Source organism: Fopius arisanus, unplaced genomic scaffold (genome assembly GCF_000806365.1).
Source record: "Fopius arisanus strain USDA-PBARC FA_bdor unplaced genomic scaffold, ASM80636v1 scaffold00009, whole genome shotgun sequence".
NCBI lineage: Eukaryota > Metazoa > Arthropoda > Insecta > Hymenoptera > Braconidae > Fopius > Fopius arisanus.
Genome location: NW_011887748.1, coordinates 1,296,136 through 1,314,066, shown reverse-complemented (window position 1 = coordinate 1,314,066; position 17,931 = coordinate 1,296,136). Strand labels below are relative to the sequence as shown.

The 17,931-nt window shown below is 38.9% G+C and overlaps 2 protein-coding genes across 5 annotated transcripts in view; one reads left to right on the top strand and one right to left on the bottom strand.

Annotated features, from left to right (window-relative positions):
- Window positions 1–6: 6 nt before the first annotated feature.
- The window catches only part of hiw (highwire), a 44,891-nt gene continuing 26,966 nt past the window's right edge, over window positions 7–17,931 (top strand). For 3 of the 4 annotated variants that reach the window (XM_011316931.1, XM_011316928.1, XM_011316927.1), the window contains exons 1-6: window positions 7–406; window positions 647–2,785; window positions 2,947–3,104; window positions 3,298–3,432; window positions 3,666–7,589; window positions 7,670–7,814. In XM_011316931.1, coding sequence (XP_011315233.1) covers window positions 312–406; window positions 647–2,785; window positions 2,947–3,104; window positions 3,298–3,432; window positions 3,666–7,589; window positions 7,670–7,814 — 6,596 coding nt within the window. In that variant the 5' untranslated portion in view covers window positions 7–311. The remainder of the gene's footprint in view (window positions 407–646; window positions 2,786–2,946; window positions 3,105–3,297; window positions 3,433–3,665; window positions 7,590–7,669; window positions 7,815–17,931) is intronic. The other variant, XM_011316929.1, reaches the window with a different exon arrangement.
- LOC105274085 (uncharacterized) lies at window positions 8,110–13,007 on the bottom strand. Its single transcript, XM_011316925.1, has 2 exons — window positions 11,661–13,007; window positions 8,110–9,988 (listed from the first exon to the last, which is right to left on the bottom strand). The coding sequence occupies exons 1-2, from the start codon at window positions 11,820–11,822 to the stop codon at window positions 8,654–8,656; spliced, it is 1,497 nt and encodes a 498-aa protein (XP_011315227.1). The 5' UTR covers window positions 11,823–13,007; the 3' UTR covers window positions 8,110–8,653.

Below are 17,931 nucleotides of genomic sequence, written 5' to 3'. Positions count from 1 at the left end.
ATTTTTGAAACTGGGCATAAAAGCGCGGGGCGGCCATACTGTAATTCTTATCCCTCCCCTCATTATTCGCCAAACAAACGTTCCAAAACCAATTGGAAATACGACATAAATAAAGCCTGCGCTCCACCTGGCGGAAGCGAAATAATGAGAGTTTATGTTAACATAAAACGCGCAGAATTCCTCCCCAGTGCCCCAACGGAGACGGAGTGCGATCAATAATATAACGAGTAAAAGAGAGACTTTGAAAAATGGGTAAATGAACTGATAATATTCGGAACGATTCATGATAATTTCTGGTGATTGACGGCATCATGCTGCCTGGAGACCACGACCGACTTCAGACAGAGCCTGAAAACTATGTGAAAAACTTTTACGAGTTATTCAAAAGCATCGCCGAGGCACAGAGGTACACAAAAACAATACTCCGATGTGTATTATAACCTAGAAATCCTTGCATTGTTTACTTCAGTGTTGAATCGTTAAGTGATTTTTGTATTTTTCACATTCAATGGTTACAGTTATTTTTCAACAATTCCCAACCACAAATAACCTTCAATTTCTTAACACATATACTTTTAATAGATCTCAAGTCTCATCGAGTTATTTTCATAGGTAACCTCATGCGTTTAATTTAATTGAATTGCAGGTTGAGAAATGATTGGAAAAAATGTAAAAAGGTGCGGTTAAACAAGAAGAGAGACAAGAAAAAAGTGGACATTAGTGCGGATTTGAGTTACACAAGTCCTCCAGAGATTGAGGTATCGAGTAATGCATCGGCATTCGCTGTTTTCTCGAGTGTCAGGAATACAGTGCTCGATAAAAATGGTAGAATTACCGGTGAAACAATTAGAGCTTCCAATTGCAATTCTCCCCAGCCATTGGAGCTCAGTGATACCATTGAAAGTGATAGCGATGATGAGGACAGGATATCATCGACTCAGAGTTTACCAAAGATTGTGGGCATTGGGTTGAGAAGTGTTTTCATGCTAGTGAGAGAGAGTAGAAATATCGAGCCAATTCTCTGTGCTAAAGCACTCGGTGCTCTGCTGGATGTACTCCAGGGACAACTTCCAGAAGGTCTAAAGTGTGAACCAGAGGATGTGGTCGATCCCCTCTTCGACCTGCTGCTGGATCTTGCTACGTCCCATGGTCCAGAGTCAACAGTTGCCAACGATGGAACACATCTGACAGCAGTGGCATGTGCCTGTCTTGTGAGTCTTGTTGTGGTTAGAGGTGATACTGGAAGGCTTTTGGCTGCCATTGCTGCTCTCCTCATGTGTCCAAAGGCATTAGCCATTCAGAATATTCAAATGCCATGTGTTCTGACATCTCTTCAGAGGAGTGTCGAGGCTGTTTTATTAGGAAAACTAACGAGACCCGATTGGATAACCTGTGGTGTTCCAAAGACCTCGAGAATTTACACATTCAAGGTTACTTTACCCAGTGATATGGGTAATGTTACGTTGAATGGGAGGAGTTTTGTCAGTGATGGAAAGTACCTGTATCTCCACACCAATTGTGGATTATTGAAAATTGGTAGTGGATATGGTGGTACTGTTGGTGGGCAGCTGTATGGGCACAAACCTGATTTTTATCCCAGTGAAATTGGATGGCTGGGGTATGCCAATAATTCTCTGTACTTCAAGTGCTCACCGAGAAAGCAGTGTGAATTATTGGAGCTGGATGTTGAGACTCTGGCAGTGAGAGGTATTGCTGTTCTCGAAGGTCGTGACTGGCCCTCATCAGTCATGTTCTCTGATGGTGAACATCTTGGAATGATAACAGCTGGCAAGGACGAGGGTTTTGTTGTGCGTACGATAAATACATTGAGTAATCCAGTGACAGTGACATCAGAATTACCTCTTAAACTAGCAAGAAAGTGCGTCGATGTTTTTGGTTGGGCGACATTCGACGAGGAGCAATCAGTTCACACATTAAATTCAACGTGTGATGATGAAATAGTCATGGTAACAGCTGGAAAAGAATTCAGTCTACTGAAAACAGCCTCAGGTAAACTATTGTACACTGGAAGAGGCAATGCCCTCGGAATGAAGAGCAATACGAGGCCAAATCGTTGGCTAGATTTTCCCCTGGGAAAGAGTTCACGTGTCATTAATATAGCAGCTGGTCATGATGGACAGCATGTTATCCTAGTCATTGAGGATGGAACTGTTTTGTTCGCTGGAACAGCAAGACGTGGTGAGGATGGTGATAATTCGAAAGTACGACGAGCTTTGAAGCCAGTTAAACCAAAGAAAATGCTCAAAGCTGAGGGGCATTGCATCGTTGATGCTGCCTGCAACAATGGATCAACAGCTCTGGTCACTAAAGAGGGCTCGTTACTCATGTTTGGTAAAGATACACTGCACAGCGATCCCACGACTGGTATTGTTACCGATCTCAAGGAGGTATTCGTACAAAAAGTCGCCCTTGGCAAGGCACACGCTGCTGTACTCACCAATAAGGGACACCTCTGGACATTTGGAATAAATAATAAAGGACAATGTGGGAGGGAGTTTACGGTGTCTCGGAGTATAATGAATAAAGAGGTGACTGTTGTTGCTATGGAGACTGGCACTGGTGAGGATGAAATAATTGTCGCTGAGGATGATGGTGGTGAACAGGTTGAAGAGTGGGAGGAGGCACGAGGTATGTGTCCACCTGGTCAGCATCAGTGGAGGCACAGGGCTTGCATGGTCTGCACTATTTGTCGAGAATGCACTGGTTTTGGTATATCATGCCTCAGTAGTATTCTACCGAATCGTAATCCAAAGAGGCCTGGACAGTGAGCATTAATACAATTACTCTTTCATTATTATTATTAAAGAACATTAAATAATATTTTTGAATAATTTAATATGTATTATTCAATATTATTTTTATATTTCTTTAATAATATCTCTATTGAGTGAATGGTTTTTATGATATTCATTGGTATTATCTTAGGGAATGTGGCTGTGGCGTAGGGGATAGCGGCTGTGCTGAATGCGGTTGTTGTAGAATCTGTGCCAGGGAAAATTGTGACAATGGCGGTGATATGGCTGTTTTTGGACCATCCGGTGCTGGAGATATAGGCATGATGAGATTGCACATATTATTTGAAGGTAGACCAAGTCCTACCAGCCACCCGTGCCGGCTGGTTCTCACATTTTATTCTCTAACCCTCAGTTTAACTGTTTATTCATAACGCAATCAGTATTTGTGCAAGAAAAAGAACAATATCAGCTTGCTAGGGTCTGGTGGTAGGTGATATGTTATGACTGAATAAAATTAATTGTTTTATCTGTCTTTATGTAGGAAAGTCTGGGTCTAATCTCAAGGATTACTTGAAGAGACGACTCGAGGAGAGAAAGCAACGCCAGAGAATGAAGGCTGGACCAAGTACTGTTAAATGGTGCATGAAGATGAAGGGATCCAATAATCAGAGATCAGGTAAATTCATCTCCTCTCTATTTTCATAATTTTTTTTTTTCATCGGAACCATTTTTCCAATAATAAAATATATGGTTATAATAGGAATTTATTAGTTCAAAGATCTCGTGAAGTGGCTTATTTTTGTTTATATTTGTTAGACTCATAGATATTATTCATGTAATAATTTTTCTCATGTGCCCCTACATGAGAACTAGTCATTAAAAAACCGAGGGAATCGTTTGGTATTTCAGTTGGTTCAAGTGTTGGTGCAGCTGGTAAAGCGGCTCCTGGTAAAGTGCCTTTAAGTAGTCTCCTCGGAGAGGAGGCAGTTGGAGGGAGTGATGCTGAACGAGGTGATGCCACGAGAATAGCCAGTATACCACCAGCGAGAGTACCGATTCCAAGTGATAGTGCAATTGTTCAAGTGACGTGTGGACTTCATCACACCGTTGTCCTTCTGCAGAATGGCCAGGTGTGGAGTTTTGGTAACAATATGTATGGGCAGCTCGGTGTTGGGGATTTAGTGGCTCACGCTGGGCCAGTGCAGGTTAAAATACCAACAGCAGCAACTCAGGTAGTCGCTGGGAGTAATCACACTGTTGTACTCACCTCGAGAGGTGAAGTTTACACATTTGGTGCTTATCAAAAAGGCCAATTGGGTATGAATTGGTGGAGTGGACAAAATGGTGAATCAAATTCAGTGTCGCATAGATCAGATAGATCACAGCCCTGGCACAGCTTTCCAAATGTTGTCCCGAATATTGGCCCAAGATGGGGAAGACGTGCTACTTGGATCGGTGCAGCTGGTGATCAAACTTACGTCAAAGTCGATGAGATTAATTCAATCAGTCTCAACAAGAGCACAGTATTAGCGAATAAGAGCTGTATTTTACTGATTCCCCATCAACACGAGCACTCAAATACCTTCAAGTGTTTGGTGATCAATAAACGCGATGGCAGCTGCAACAGCTTCACTGGAAATGATCAAGTGGATTTCAATGAGTGCGCAGTGTGTTTAGATTCTCTCTACAATGTCATCTGGAGTTTCAATAATTCCACGAGTGAATTGAGTCCCCATAATGTCATATCGACCGAAGCCAGGAGAATTCCAAGTCTTGATGCATCTATTTTGAGTCCAGGCCTCTCTCTTCCAGTGATTCCTATGTGCTTTGTCAGCAGAACACAAGCTGCTATGCACCTCTTGGGATGCCTTGACACCCTCACTCAGGCACAGGACGAAAGACTAATGGTGATCGAAGAGAACGAGACAAATCAGTCGAATCAGGACAAAGTTTACAGCCGTGAGGATTACGTGACAGTATCGAGATTTGAAAATCATGGAGGTGGATGGGGATACTCTGGTCATTCCATCGAGGCTATCAGATTCATGGCTGATACCGATATATTGCTGGGGGGTTATGGACTTTTTGGTGGTCGTGGTGAATACACAGCCAAGATACGATTATTTGATATTGGTATTGACGGTGGTGATCAAGAAAATGATGGTGAATTACTCGGTGAAACTGAAGAGATACCTTACGAGTGCGAGCCACGGCAGAAGTATTCAATATTATTTGAAGAACCTGTGCAATTACAGGCCAATAGGTGGTACGTTGCTTGGGCAAGAGTCAGTGGACCATCGAGTGATTGTGGCTCTGGTGGACAGGCTATGGTCACTGCTGAGGATCAAGTGATGTTTTACTTCAAATCATCGAAAAAATCGAATAATGGAACTGACGTTAATGCCGGACAAATACCCCAATTGCTGTATCGTGTTATCACACCCGAGAATCAATCACCAAATCGACCCAGGGACCAAACAGAACCTGTCTATATTCTCAGAAGAGAATTCAGCAGAATGGTAACCAAGGACTGCTTTCAATCACTCATTTCACTTTTACAATGGAGCTGGAATACTCTCAAGGCCAATCTCTCGGATACAGTCCACCGAGTAACTAGTCATCATTCTGTCCTGGAGATGGATCATCTCGTGTACATCAGTGAGGCAAGTCTTAGATTATTAAGAACTTATACTAACGAAATTTATCCAATTCAACCGATGAAAAAAACACCACCGGAATCAGTCAGATTGGCTGAGTCAATTGGTGAAGTTCGTGCGTTACTCCGTCAAATTTTGTCTGATCCGGTGCCAACGAATTCATTGAAATCATCATCCAAGGGGAAGACTATTAAGAAAAATGATAACAAAAATGATAACGGGTGTAGAATGATTGAGTTGATACTCGACGAGTGTCACAAGACATTTGTTGCTTGCTATCATGCATTTTATCCGACTGCCTATTTAAAGTGGACATCACTTTGCGAGCTTTTGTCAGACATCGATAAGGATCAGGGTACAACGAGTAAGGATCGCTTGCTATCAGCAGTGCTTGCGTCACTTTGCAACTCCATGGTACGTCTCAGATCTACATTTCCCATTTTAAATAATGTCATGGATAGCAGCGATGGCATAAAAAGACAATTGAGTCCATCAGATAATGCCGGATTACCAATGATGAACTCCACTGAAACCCACAATTATCCAATTCTCGTTGAGCAGATGAGTTACAAATCGCAGATTGAATCAACTGGTCGTGAAATATTCAACTGGTCATTTCGTCAAGTTCTTGATCGACTACTCGATTTAATTCTCATACCAGTTAAAAAATCACTCCTCCGTGAAAAATGCCATTCACTGGCTAATCTAGGATTGCACTGTTGCTATTTATTGGCACGTGTTATCGCGGAATTGGCAGCCCAATCTAGTGGTAATGAGGACGAAATTCAAGCGGCTTGTGGAAGATTTATGTACACGACACCATCGAGATTTACAAGGACAAATCAATTGAGAACTTGGAACACAGGTAATGGATCCCCTGATGCCATATGTTTCTCCGTTGATAGACCTGGAATAGTCATCGGTGGAATCGGTATTTATGGTGGTGTTGGTGTTTACAATTACGAGTTGGAACTGTTGGATGATTTGAACAACACTGGAAATGAGCCGTCTCACACCCAGAGATGGAGCAGTTTGGATTTTACACGCGGTGCATTTGGACCCGATGACTGCATCAATGATATCGTTGAACTCAAGTTCAGCAAGCCAGTGCCAATAAAGGAGAGCGTTAAGTACGCGATAAGATTGAGAAATCATGGTGGACGTACGAGCAATGGTGATTGTGGATTGAGTATTGTGAGAGGACCAGATGGTACTAATTTTACATTTTCCGTTTGCTCTCTGAGTTTTAACGGCACGACACAAGCGAGAGGTCAAATTCCTCACATATTGTATTATGCTAATCCTCAAGATTGTGAGAGCCCACAGACTAGCAAAGCCATTGGTGAAATGCAAGCGAGAAAATGCACACTGTCAATGACAACGACGATTATTCATCGTGCCAATGAAATTTTATCACTGGCTAGAGATCGCGCTGAGGACATGACAACAGCTCAAATTCTTGGTAATGCTACTTTTGTCACGACACTTCTACCTCTGGTTATGGCACACATAAGTCCTCTAGCAACATCAGATCCACGAAGTGGTGTTCAACTTTTGACGTTGATTCAGGAGATGCTGCCGCACGTTGCTGGATTGAATTTGCTTAATGCCATGGGTGGATCGCAGGTGTCACAGGACATTCAGGATACACCGAATAGCAATCACAATAATTCAATTCCTGTAACTACTAGTCATCATTATACATGGATCGAGAGCGAGCATCCATACAAACCGGCTAGTGTTTCATCGTACAAAGTTGCATTTCCCAGTACTGTTAAATGGATAACTCTCGAATTTACACCAGAGTGTGGTACATGTCAACCCGAGGACTACCTACAGCTTTACATTCCTAATATAACCACTTGCCGTACACCAGATAAGGAAGATGATACATTTAATATACCAGTTTTACATAAAATGAGTAATATTCCAAGTCAGTGGCCTCAGACTGCTGTAGTACTTCCAGGAAATGAAGTGATTTTCTCACTGGAAACAGCATCGGATTATATGAAAGATGATATAGCGGTCACATATGGATTCAAGTGTCTCGTTGTTGGATACGACTGGCTATCCGCTGGAAATGGCATGAAAAATTTGGAAATCGAGCTTGCCTTTCTCGGTGGTGCATGTGCTGCTAGTCTTATGAAAAAAAATCTCACTCTTCCCACGATATCCAGTGAGTATTGACCATTTATTTCCATTATTTGTTCATTATGATGGATTTATTTGAATGAATTGTTTTTTCGTTATGAGCAGTTGAGGAGATCGAGGAGAATTTGAAAATAGCTCAGGACACCGCCAGTAGAATATTCTCCATGCATTCGTCACTCCTGGGGCGGGGATTTGCGCTCTCGTCGTCGCTGTCAATCTCTCAAGCACTCGATGGAGTTTTGCCGTTTAGGTGAGTTTGAAATATTCAATATTCATACCTTCGTTATCAGTCATTGTGAGCATCGCCGGTTGTCAAATGCCGACGTATCGACAATTTGACGTGTCGAGAGCCCTCGACCAACTCTCGACAACTGCTGTACAGTTGTACGGAATTGTTTAAGTTAATATTGAAAAATCAGCGTGCAATTTAACTGGCGCGTCTCTCGGTGGGGAATTGAAATATTTTTATTGGACGGTTTGATGAGCAGGTAGATGATAATAGGATCGGGTGATATCGCATTCTTACGATAATTACGACTAAACAATTTTGCAGCTAGTATCAATTCAACAATTATTTATTTATCATTCGAAAAGTGTTAATTGGTATCGAGCGATTGGCATAGCGATTATAATTATTCTCACGTGACACGTTACGTCGGAAATGAGGTCGAGGTTTTTTTCTCTCTCATATTTCCACTTAGTTTTGAGATATTCCCATTCTGATATGCAATTTTTCTCTCATTCTCTCGTTATTATGGCACTATTGCCGAGTAGATTTTTCGACTCACTCTTACAATCAATTATTTTCTTTCTTTACAAGTATAAAAAGAAGAGCAACTAGGCACTACGTCACTCGGAATAAAACTAGAGTCGTTTAATTTTGATATTGATCTATTTAGTTTTTTTATGACACATATGAGTATGGAGAGGCTCTCCTCGTTTGGTTTAATACTAGAAATGTTTTTCATATTCACTGATTGAGTGTTTGTTGGAATCATTATCACTTCACAATTTGTACACTCGAAATTCGCGCTCGTCGATGATCTCTCGTGGATTTCTGGTGGAAACTGATGAGCGCGATGGCTCTGGTTACAATTCGGTAGTGAGTGGCTCAGCTTTTTCCACGATAACGTGAAATTCAGTCTCTCGGTATAGTCTACCATCGGGAACAACCATGGTAATTCTACTGTCAACTGGTGCACTTTGAGTGCTACCATTTCTACCGATAACTCCATTTTTCTGAGACACAACATCCGGTGCACTCGTTGGCACACTCATCCATCTATCTTGTCCTCCATTTTCTCTGCAGTACCAAATTATTATACCAATTACAAATGCCAAAATGACAATCAGACCGACAGCAGCCAGTAGAAGGTACATTATAGAGCTGCTGAGTGTGCAATTTGTCGCTTCAAATTCATCGAATCTCAGATAATTTGTTGAATCGTCGATACACATAAATGTTCTCTCCTCAATCGCATCAAAATTCATTTTTCGTACAGCTCTGGTCGACAGCGAACGGTAAAATCGAGGATAAATAGTGTAATTAAGAATATTATTCATCCACGTTTTCAAATAAGTACAATCACAGGTACGATTGATGATTACATTGTCGATAATCGGTTGAAAATCATCTCGATTAAACATAACGGATCCCTCCTCAAAGTTATTCAACGTATTATTGGTAAAAGTAATATCGTAATACGATTCAGACTTGATTCCATTATTTCCACGATCAGCTCGTATACCCAGGAAAGATCCCGTCACTAAATTTTTAAATGTATTGTTCTTAATATGAACTCCACCAGTTGCTGCGATATCAAACGCCTCAGCCTCTAAACTCTCTATAACGCAATTCTGAATTGACACGGTTTTCGGTTTTTTAATAACAAATGCTGAACTCTTGACGATGCCCATTTTAACGCCATCGAGTCGAAATGTCGTTAGTACTTCAAGATCATTAATAGCTCTGCTCGGTACTTCTGATCCAAGTGTACCTCGTATTATGTGAAGATAGTTGACATCAAATTTCTTAAATGCCTGCTCCTCTATTATATCGAATGTGCAGTCCTCTAGTCTGAGGGTTTCAGTGCCAGCGAGATTGGTGAATGCAAAGGCATTGATGAGATTAATTTGAACATTTTCGAAGCTTATCGCCTCCATATCACCGCGAAATGTGTAACTGGGGAGTACCTGAATGTTGGATGATCTGATGGTTACACTGGTGCGCATTGTCTTGGGTGATAGTTCAAAACTCTCGGTGAATAATGTCAGGTTGTTAATGTCGATGAATTCAATGGATCGTAAATTACTCATTCTCGTTAGACTCGAATTCATAAGAATTACTGATGGACAATTGCGAATTATTATCCAGTGGGTGAATGAGCTCAGGGGATGATCACCATCTGACGTTAGAATTAACTCCTGAAATAATACGATAGCATTAATTGGTGACTATATCATTATATCACTGTAGATAAAGGCACTAGGAGTTGACAATGACTCATGTAGACTTTGTGGAACATCAAATGATCACGTAATGTGTCAGTGCGTCCGCATTCCGTCAATCTTGTTATCAATATCTGATTTTTTTGAATTTCTTTCTTGTGCGTTGAGGTGGTGTTAAAATATTGAGAATTAATGGATGAATGGATGGATGGAGAGAAAAATGGGTGGAGGTGATTTTTCTGAGGGCCTCGGTGGCAGGTTTTGTAATGGATCGAGAAGAATAAAGGGTCAGGAGAAGTCCTGGGGGCACGTACCCGAAGGCGATGCAATAAATATCTCGCTGGCTCTCTCACGTCCGGAATTTGAATATATATATTTTTTTCTTTTATTAGAGGAATCTGAATATTATTGCCCAAGCATTTTCTTAACTCTACCGCTTCCTCGAGCTCTCGGGAAAACCTTTTTGCACCTGAATGCCCTCTTATATTCTCCATTTTTTTTTTATTCCACTCCATTCTCTGATTTTATTGGGCATTTGAATTATTGTCGGGGGAGATGTCGAGGCTTTGGGATTAATTATTATTCGGGATTTTATATCAGCTGTGACGACTAATCATTGTCGCGATTAGAAATGGCGGAGTGAAACGCACGTTTTACGATCCATAAAGGATTCATGGGGAACAATTTCCTCCGGCGTAACTAGACTTTTCCATTGTTTTGTTATGTACATGGGTTTGCGTATACAATATACCGTGTCGGGAGTCCCGTCGTGAGAAATCTTGATTATTTACGGCTTTTCATTCTCAACTTTACGTCGAGAATTATTTGAAATATGAAATTTTTGCTAAACGAGAGCGAGACCTCGGGAATAATTAGAAAAATTGGAATACTTGATGCTAAACGTATTTACTGTCGTGATTATTTCTACAGTTGATTTTAATCATTATACCGACGACAAATTAGTGGTGCGTGTTTCATCTAGAATATTTATTATTTATTATCATTCGTCTTTTTTCTCGTCTCAAATTAATCCACCGATTCTCACCAATTTTTTATGGCAGAACGAAGAATATTTCTGGACTGAGAATTTTTTCTCGACTCTATTATATCCCTTAATTTCGTTACGGACACGGGTTTTATGGTTTTGTGTTTTATGGCGTCACGGAACCCTCGGCCATTCTTTTCTCTTCAGTTTTGTATTTCACCTTCATTACATGTTGGAAAATAAACGGACTCCACCTCTACCTATAACTCTCCTCGAACCCTATATATATATATTTTCATTTTTCGCTCGTGGGGAAATGAATAAACGTGGAAATTGTGGAGTTGCTTTTTTTGGGGGGGTACGTTGAAAATTGCCAATCACGAGTAAGAAATCAACAATCAAAAGCCAACGGGGACTGGTGATTGATTCGGTGGAATAATAGAAATTAGAGAAACGAGAATCGTGCGGTTTTGCCCATGGCTGGAACGAAAAATAAACACACGGGGGGGGATTGGTAAAATTGAACTGAAGTGAGACTTTTTATTCATCAACTTCCTTCCCAGTTTTCGTCGATCCGATTGTTCATTCCCTCTCATTTTTTAAAAACTCTCTCTATTTACCTTCGTGATTTTACAATGTACATTGGCCCTGGTGAATACATACCTCAACTTGATCCGCGCAATTGCAAGTGAGTCCCCCGTAAGAATCACAATTGCATGCGGATGAACTGCACATTCCCTCGGTATTTGAAGCATCTATTGTTGAAAAACCACTCCAAAGTAAGCACACGATGGTAATACTCAATAGGAGCTTCATTACTCCCATTTTCCAACAGTTTATCCCTTAGTCACGTTAATAGATATTTTTGATAATTCCATTTGTCGAATTTACGTCTTGTGCATTGTCCTGGATATTATTATTGGATTGTTTAACCAGCGGGGAAAATAATTACTCAATTGCTCCATTTCTCTTCGATTATCCATCAGTCGAGTGACAGTTTTGATATTTATCTATTCACATTTGATTTTTATAATGGATAATTATTCTGTAATTATTGAAAATTATTTCTCTCGAGATTTTTCTCGGTGTTTCAATCTCTGCTTCATAGAGTACTAGGTGGTAATGTATAGGCGAATAAATGTCTTCATCTATGAAAAGATTCTCTGTATTCCGTGAAGGTTGGAGTTCACACCGGAAGCATTAACTATTCCGCAATAATTTATTAATATTTCCAGTCCTCCAGAAAATTCAGTTTAACAAAAAACATCCATAAATTCAACTGCCGCATCAATCATTCAGCTGCAATGATAATTACCGCTGGCCCATATATTTTTTCTCATTTTATAATTACCGTCTGCAAACACGTGAATTAAATCTTTCAGTTGCGGATAATTTCTGAGTGGTTATTCATGTATTCAAATTCAGCTTGAGGCATCTCTCGGATGTTCTAATGATAATTACTGATTTATTTATTTTCTAGTTTATTGATACCGATTGATATCGATTAATTTGATCTAGTTAGGATTTGATAATTTCCAGTCGTTATTTCAATATTTAATTTTCACTCAATTGTCTCATTCCACTGGTACATCAACAATCAATGCAATAAACAAATTCGCTGACATCTGCTGAGTGAATTCCAGTGTTCACTCGACTCGTTTTACCCAGCACTGAAGACGATTTAATAAATTGAAACCAATGAAAATCATCTGGTGCGTGATATTTTGACATGTGATACACACACTGACACTTGAATTATTTGCTCCTCGGTGCGATAAGATTATTCCAGTGGGAGTTATGAATTTTACCACTAAATGCCCTCATTGATAAAATTTATTGCTGCATGATGGATTTTTTCTTGATTTTTTCAATTTTTTCGGTAACTCTTTCGTGGGTTCACGGTATTTTCGTTATTTCCGGTATTTTTGGTGGTGATAAAAATTTTTTTGACTGGTTGATGGCGATGGGGGAATGTCGTTGAACGACATACAGCCAGAGACTGTTGGCCTTTCGAATTCTCCTACGGGTTTGCACCTCGAAACCGACGGCGTTATCGCGCTATCCCCTTCTCTGTACTCTCGCAAGCGCAGTTATTCTCCCACTACATCTTCCAATCGTGTATGTACACTGTTTATAACATATATGTATCATACTTGATGTATTCCAATACACCTTGCACTCGCGAGATTGCAGGTACTAGTTTTTCCTTTTTTTAATAAAAAAATTTTTAAAAATCCATCGGAAGTGGTGCACTAGGTTCAGTACACTTTTTCGATATCAGTTTTTCGATAAAATCACACTAACGAAGGAAGATGGCGGTTTTTTCGTTGGTACATTTTTTGGAGAGATAAACGAGATCTAGAAAAATGATATCTGATGAAATTTCAGTATCTCTGCTCAGTTCCGAGATTTTCGGGGAAAACTCAGTGGATGAATAATTTTTTTTTGGTAATTTTGCTCATGGATTTATCCGGTTGGTGGTGTTAATTAATTATCCAATTAAATTTTCGATTGGTGAAGATTATGATCTTCAGAAATCCATAACGGTGAGATGAGTCTTGAATTTCGGTTTATACTATCTTCTCTGGTTTCAATGGCTCATTAGCGTTTGTTCAATTATTCGGGGAGAGTGATTATTTTTTTCAAACAAAAACATTTCTCATTATTGAGTTGATTTTTTATTCTTAAAACTGGTGCATTAGATATTCGAGGGCATGCACGCGTCGTTATAAAAGTTCTCAACGATTTTATCTTTCAACAACTACCCCGGTCTAGAGATAAAAAAAAAAGAGTGGAAAAATTGTGAGAGTTCATGATCGCAAAAAGGGTGAGGTATCAAGATCGGATTTCCCTTCAACTTTAAAGCCGGAAGTTCCGTCTTTTCAGTAACTGAAATTCAGTACGTGAAAGTCAACTGCAGAATCAGAATGCAAGTGTAAAATAAAATGAATAGAAATTCAAAAAAAAAATGTTTCCAAAGTCTCGAGAGATAATTAGCAGATTAATTAACAAATCATTACTATTTACGATAGGAAAAATTCTTGCGATTTATCGGGCATTTGATTGGAGAGACAGTTTTATTTAATTGACACTCCAAAAAATGCGGGCTGCCCCTATTTACTCCCAGAGGTGTGAGAATAAATTAATTACTAAGTAGTCAAGCCTAATTATCAATTAATTATCAATTAATCAGAGTTAATTATCAAAGAATTATTGATCAACTGGTTGACAAGGTTTCTTCATCAATGGGGTGAATTTATTCGAGGGAATAATTTATTTAAATTTTGATGGAATTAATGACTTTTCAGAGGGCGTAAGTCGTACGGTTCGTTAGTCTTGTCAATCATCGAAATGCATATTCTGTCCATTGAGTTGTAAGTCCATCATATGTTTCCACATACATATTGTCTCCGCTGTCGGTACATATGAAAATTTGCATAGAGCTAGATTAGGGGTGAATATACATAGAAATACATAGACTGGATGCGTGTTGGTTTCGATTCCATGTAGTTGAAAGTCGGGTGAGCTAATTGCACCGAGCGCCGCCTGGTTTTAATTCCATTACGTGGTGCGTCGTGTAGATGCAAATTTTCTGTGCTTCCATTGCCCTTCCATGAATACACCAATCCCTTATTTTCGTTTTCTTGGTGGTGGTGGGAAGAGAGCACCAGAAACTAGTGAATTATCGTTTGTGTAACCGACCAGAAAAAAATATATAGTCACTATTCTAATTCTCGTCTTTTGGGTTTATTGGTGAATGTTGGGGGTGCGTTTGAACCTGAGGAAAATGGAATAATCTCGTGGATGAGGACGTCTTGGTTGTCCTCTTTGAAAATTTGAATTTTCAATTATTTAATTTCTTAGTCTCCCTCTCTCAAGAGAACTTCGCGCTCAAATATTGTTTTTTACTATTTTTCCGGGGTTCAACGGTTTTATTATAAATCAACCCCTGGAGCCGGGGATGAAAAAAAAATGTCATTTTTTTTCATCTGAATAAAATCATGTGTAATCACTCATTTATTAATTTTAATATTCGATAAAATAAATAAATAAACTGGGGATAACTTCAAAATTTTAGGCACAAGCTATTATTCAATAATTCAATAATCCGTTCGTCAATCTGATAAGATGTAGAGTCTCAGGAATATCGGAGTGATCTTCACTAGTTCTAGTGCTAGTACTGGCACTAGGTAAATCCCTTTTCCCGTGTAATTACAGTGCACATTGTTGAATGGTGTAGCATGCGGCCCTGTTAACGTTCTAGTTCTCCCTAGGGCCCTCCTACATCTACACTATGTGATGGTACCTTAATATCCTTTGGGCGATCTATCACCACCTATTCCCCTCTATTCCCGTCTATTCCCCTCTATTCCCCACTATTCGAGGCCCTGGAACACTCGATATGTTGCTAATACCCCAAGCAATTGATGTCCTTGTTAACTAACTGTCCTTCGATCAGTGTTTGGATAGGACCATAAACATTCTAAATCACATCAAAATTTCGCACAGCCCTTCGACCAAAATTCCACTCAATTTTCAAAATCAATTTTTACGCGATAAACAAGTGAAATTAATCAATAATAATCACGCTGTGTGATTACGAATTCTAGATTCTGAATTAAATATATTTGTTTAGGTTTGTTTATTATTAATTTTTTTATTTTACTCAATTTTTATCTCGGGATTTCGAATTTTCCGGGTCGAATCGACAAATTTAAAAACTCCATCCCAATCAATTCGTAAAACAATTTTTTTTTCTCGTACAACTGTTATTATTATTATTGTTTATTATTGTTTATTATTCTTTATATGGTGATTCTCTGGAATTCACATGAATAATTAAATGGTGCGTTTGGTATTCCGTGATTGACGAAATATTGATGAATATTTTATTTGGAGGTCGTCCCACCGGTGATTCTCAAATGAAATGATATTTTGTCATTAATTGATATTGAATGGAGTATTTAAAATAAAAATGTGTATTGAGTTTCTGATTGGACACGTGTAACGAAAAAAAATAGAGACTCTGATACCGAGTGGTTGGATAGAAATAGCGGAAGTGAGAGAATCCTCTGGGAATATTTGGTTGAATACACAGTACCCCGAATAGAGTGTAGATATCTCTTCAAGTACTTTATGTTTGTGTCGTGTTATGTCGTACGGTGAGAATGCAATTTTGTAAATTCGCGGGCAACGAGGCGCGATACTCGTTTCGCATGCAATTTATGCATCACTGGTGCATAATCTAACGCGCTTTGTAGCCCAGATTTTAGAGAAGATGTTTTTATTTTTATTGCTATTTTAATAGTTGCGGTTAGTCGTGGAATTAATTTATTGAGAGTTATGGTTACTTTGGATGGTGGAACAATCAATTTAGCTAGTTTCGATCGATGAGAATTCAATCGTGAAGATGGGAAAAATGTTTGCCCAGCGGGAAGATTGAATTCTTAACCTTCTATCGGGGTTCTCTACTCTCTCTTGAAAATTCATTTTGACTGTCAAAATCTAGAAATTCAATCTTCAGTTCAATCGAATTTTGTTGGACACTTTTAACCAGCGGTTACTCGAAATTCTCTCGTTATTTCATCTCGATGGTATGAAGTTTCAGCAATAATCAAGACTTGGAACTATTTTCAAAGTACATGAGAGAGAACTTTTCATTTTGTCGTTGAAACTTGTCAACTAGTCAACTTGTCAATATCACAGGTTGAAATGAAAACTTGGAGTCGAGTGATTATTATATATAACAATAATTAAAGTTATTGTTTCATTTGACATACATTTACATATTTCTCAATGGAATCGTGGACATTTTTTTTTTTTGCGGACGGAAAAGCCGGTGTTGACGGAATCATTGTGAATTATTCTTTGGGATAAACTATTTCTCCGGAATTTGCACTCTCGGCTTTCACTAAATTCACTCGTTACGGGCTCTAACTATAAATCGAGAGCTTCCGGTTGACCGAACTCTCAACCTGCACGAACTTTGATCACCACCGATTTCGGTGAATTCACTTGCTGTTAACCACAAAAGTGTATATACCTAGGAAGCCCCTTGGAACTAGGAACGTACGATTCGAGGATAACACTTCCGATATGTACATAATGCTGACTCCATGTGGGTTTATTTGAGTTACTCGAGGTTTACCAAATAATCTCACAAGACTGCTCCCTTTTTTTATCAATCAATCACCAATTATCGATTCAATTACTTTTGTTCAATTAAAAATATCCAGAACACATGAAAATTTTAATTGAATCCAAGAAATTTCTCATTCGAATCTTAAGTGATAATAATAATTATTATCATTAATTAATTTGAATTTGAATTTGAATTTGAATTTGAATTTGAATGAATTGAAAATTGAGAGAAGTTATCATTTCGTTTGGATTTTCTTGATTATTTTTAAAATTCACAGTAATTGAACGAAATTTTAAATTTTATTTCCGGTTTGAGAATATAATTAATCAAGTAATGAATTTGTTGAATAAGCACTGAGTTGAATTGATGTCGTGTCCTGTAAATAAAATGAAAAGCGAATTTGCGCTACAAAGTCAATGGATCCGGTGAGATTTACTCGGTGTGCAATCGAATGGGGTTGAGTTGAAAAAAAGTCTTTGGAGTTTTCGTTTCAAAGGTTGAGCTGGATATAAGTCTGGGGATAAAGAATGAAGGGTACGAAGAAGTGGTGATATTCTCAGTGGTTTTATCGGTGGAATTGCATCGGTGGTGGACGTCCTGCCAAATTCCTTGGGTCCTGCACATGCGGAAATTGCATTCCCCAGGTCCCACGTTAGATATGATATAGATAGGGCTGTTGCAAGAAATGACAATAAAAAATTCAAGATATCCTAGAAAATCCATTTGATGATAATTATTTGAAAAATAATTTCGCTCTTCATCTTCTCGTTTTATTTTAAAAATCAATTTTTA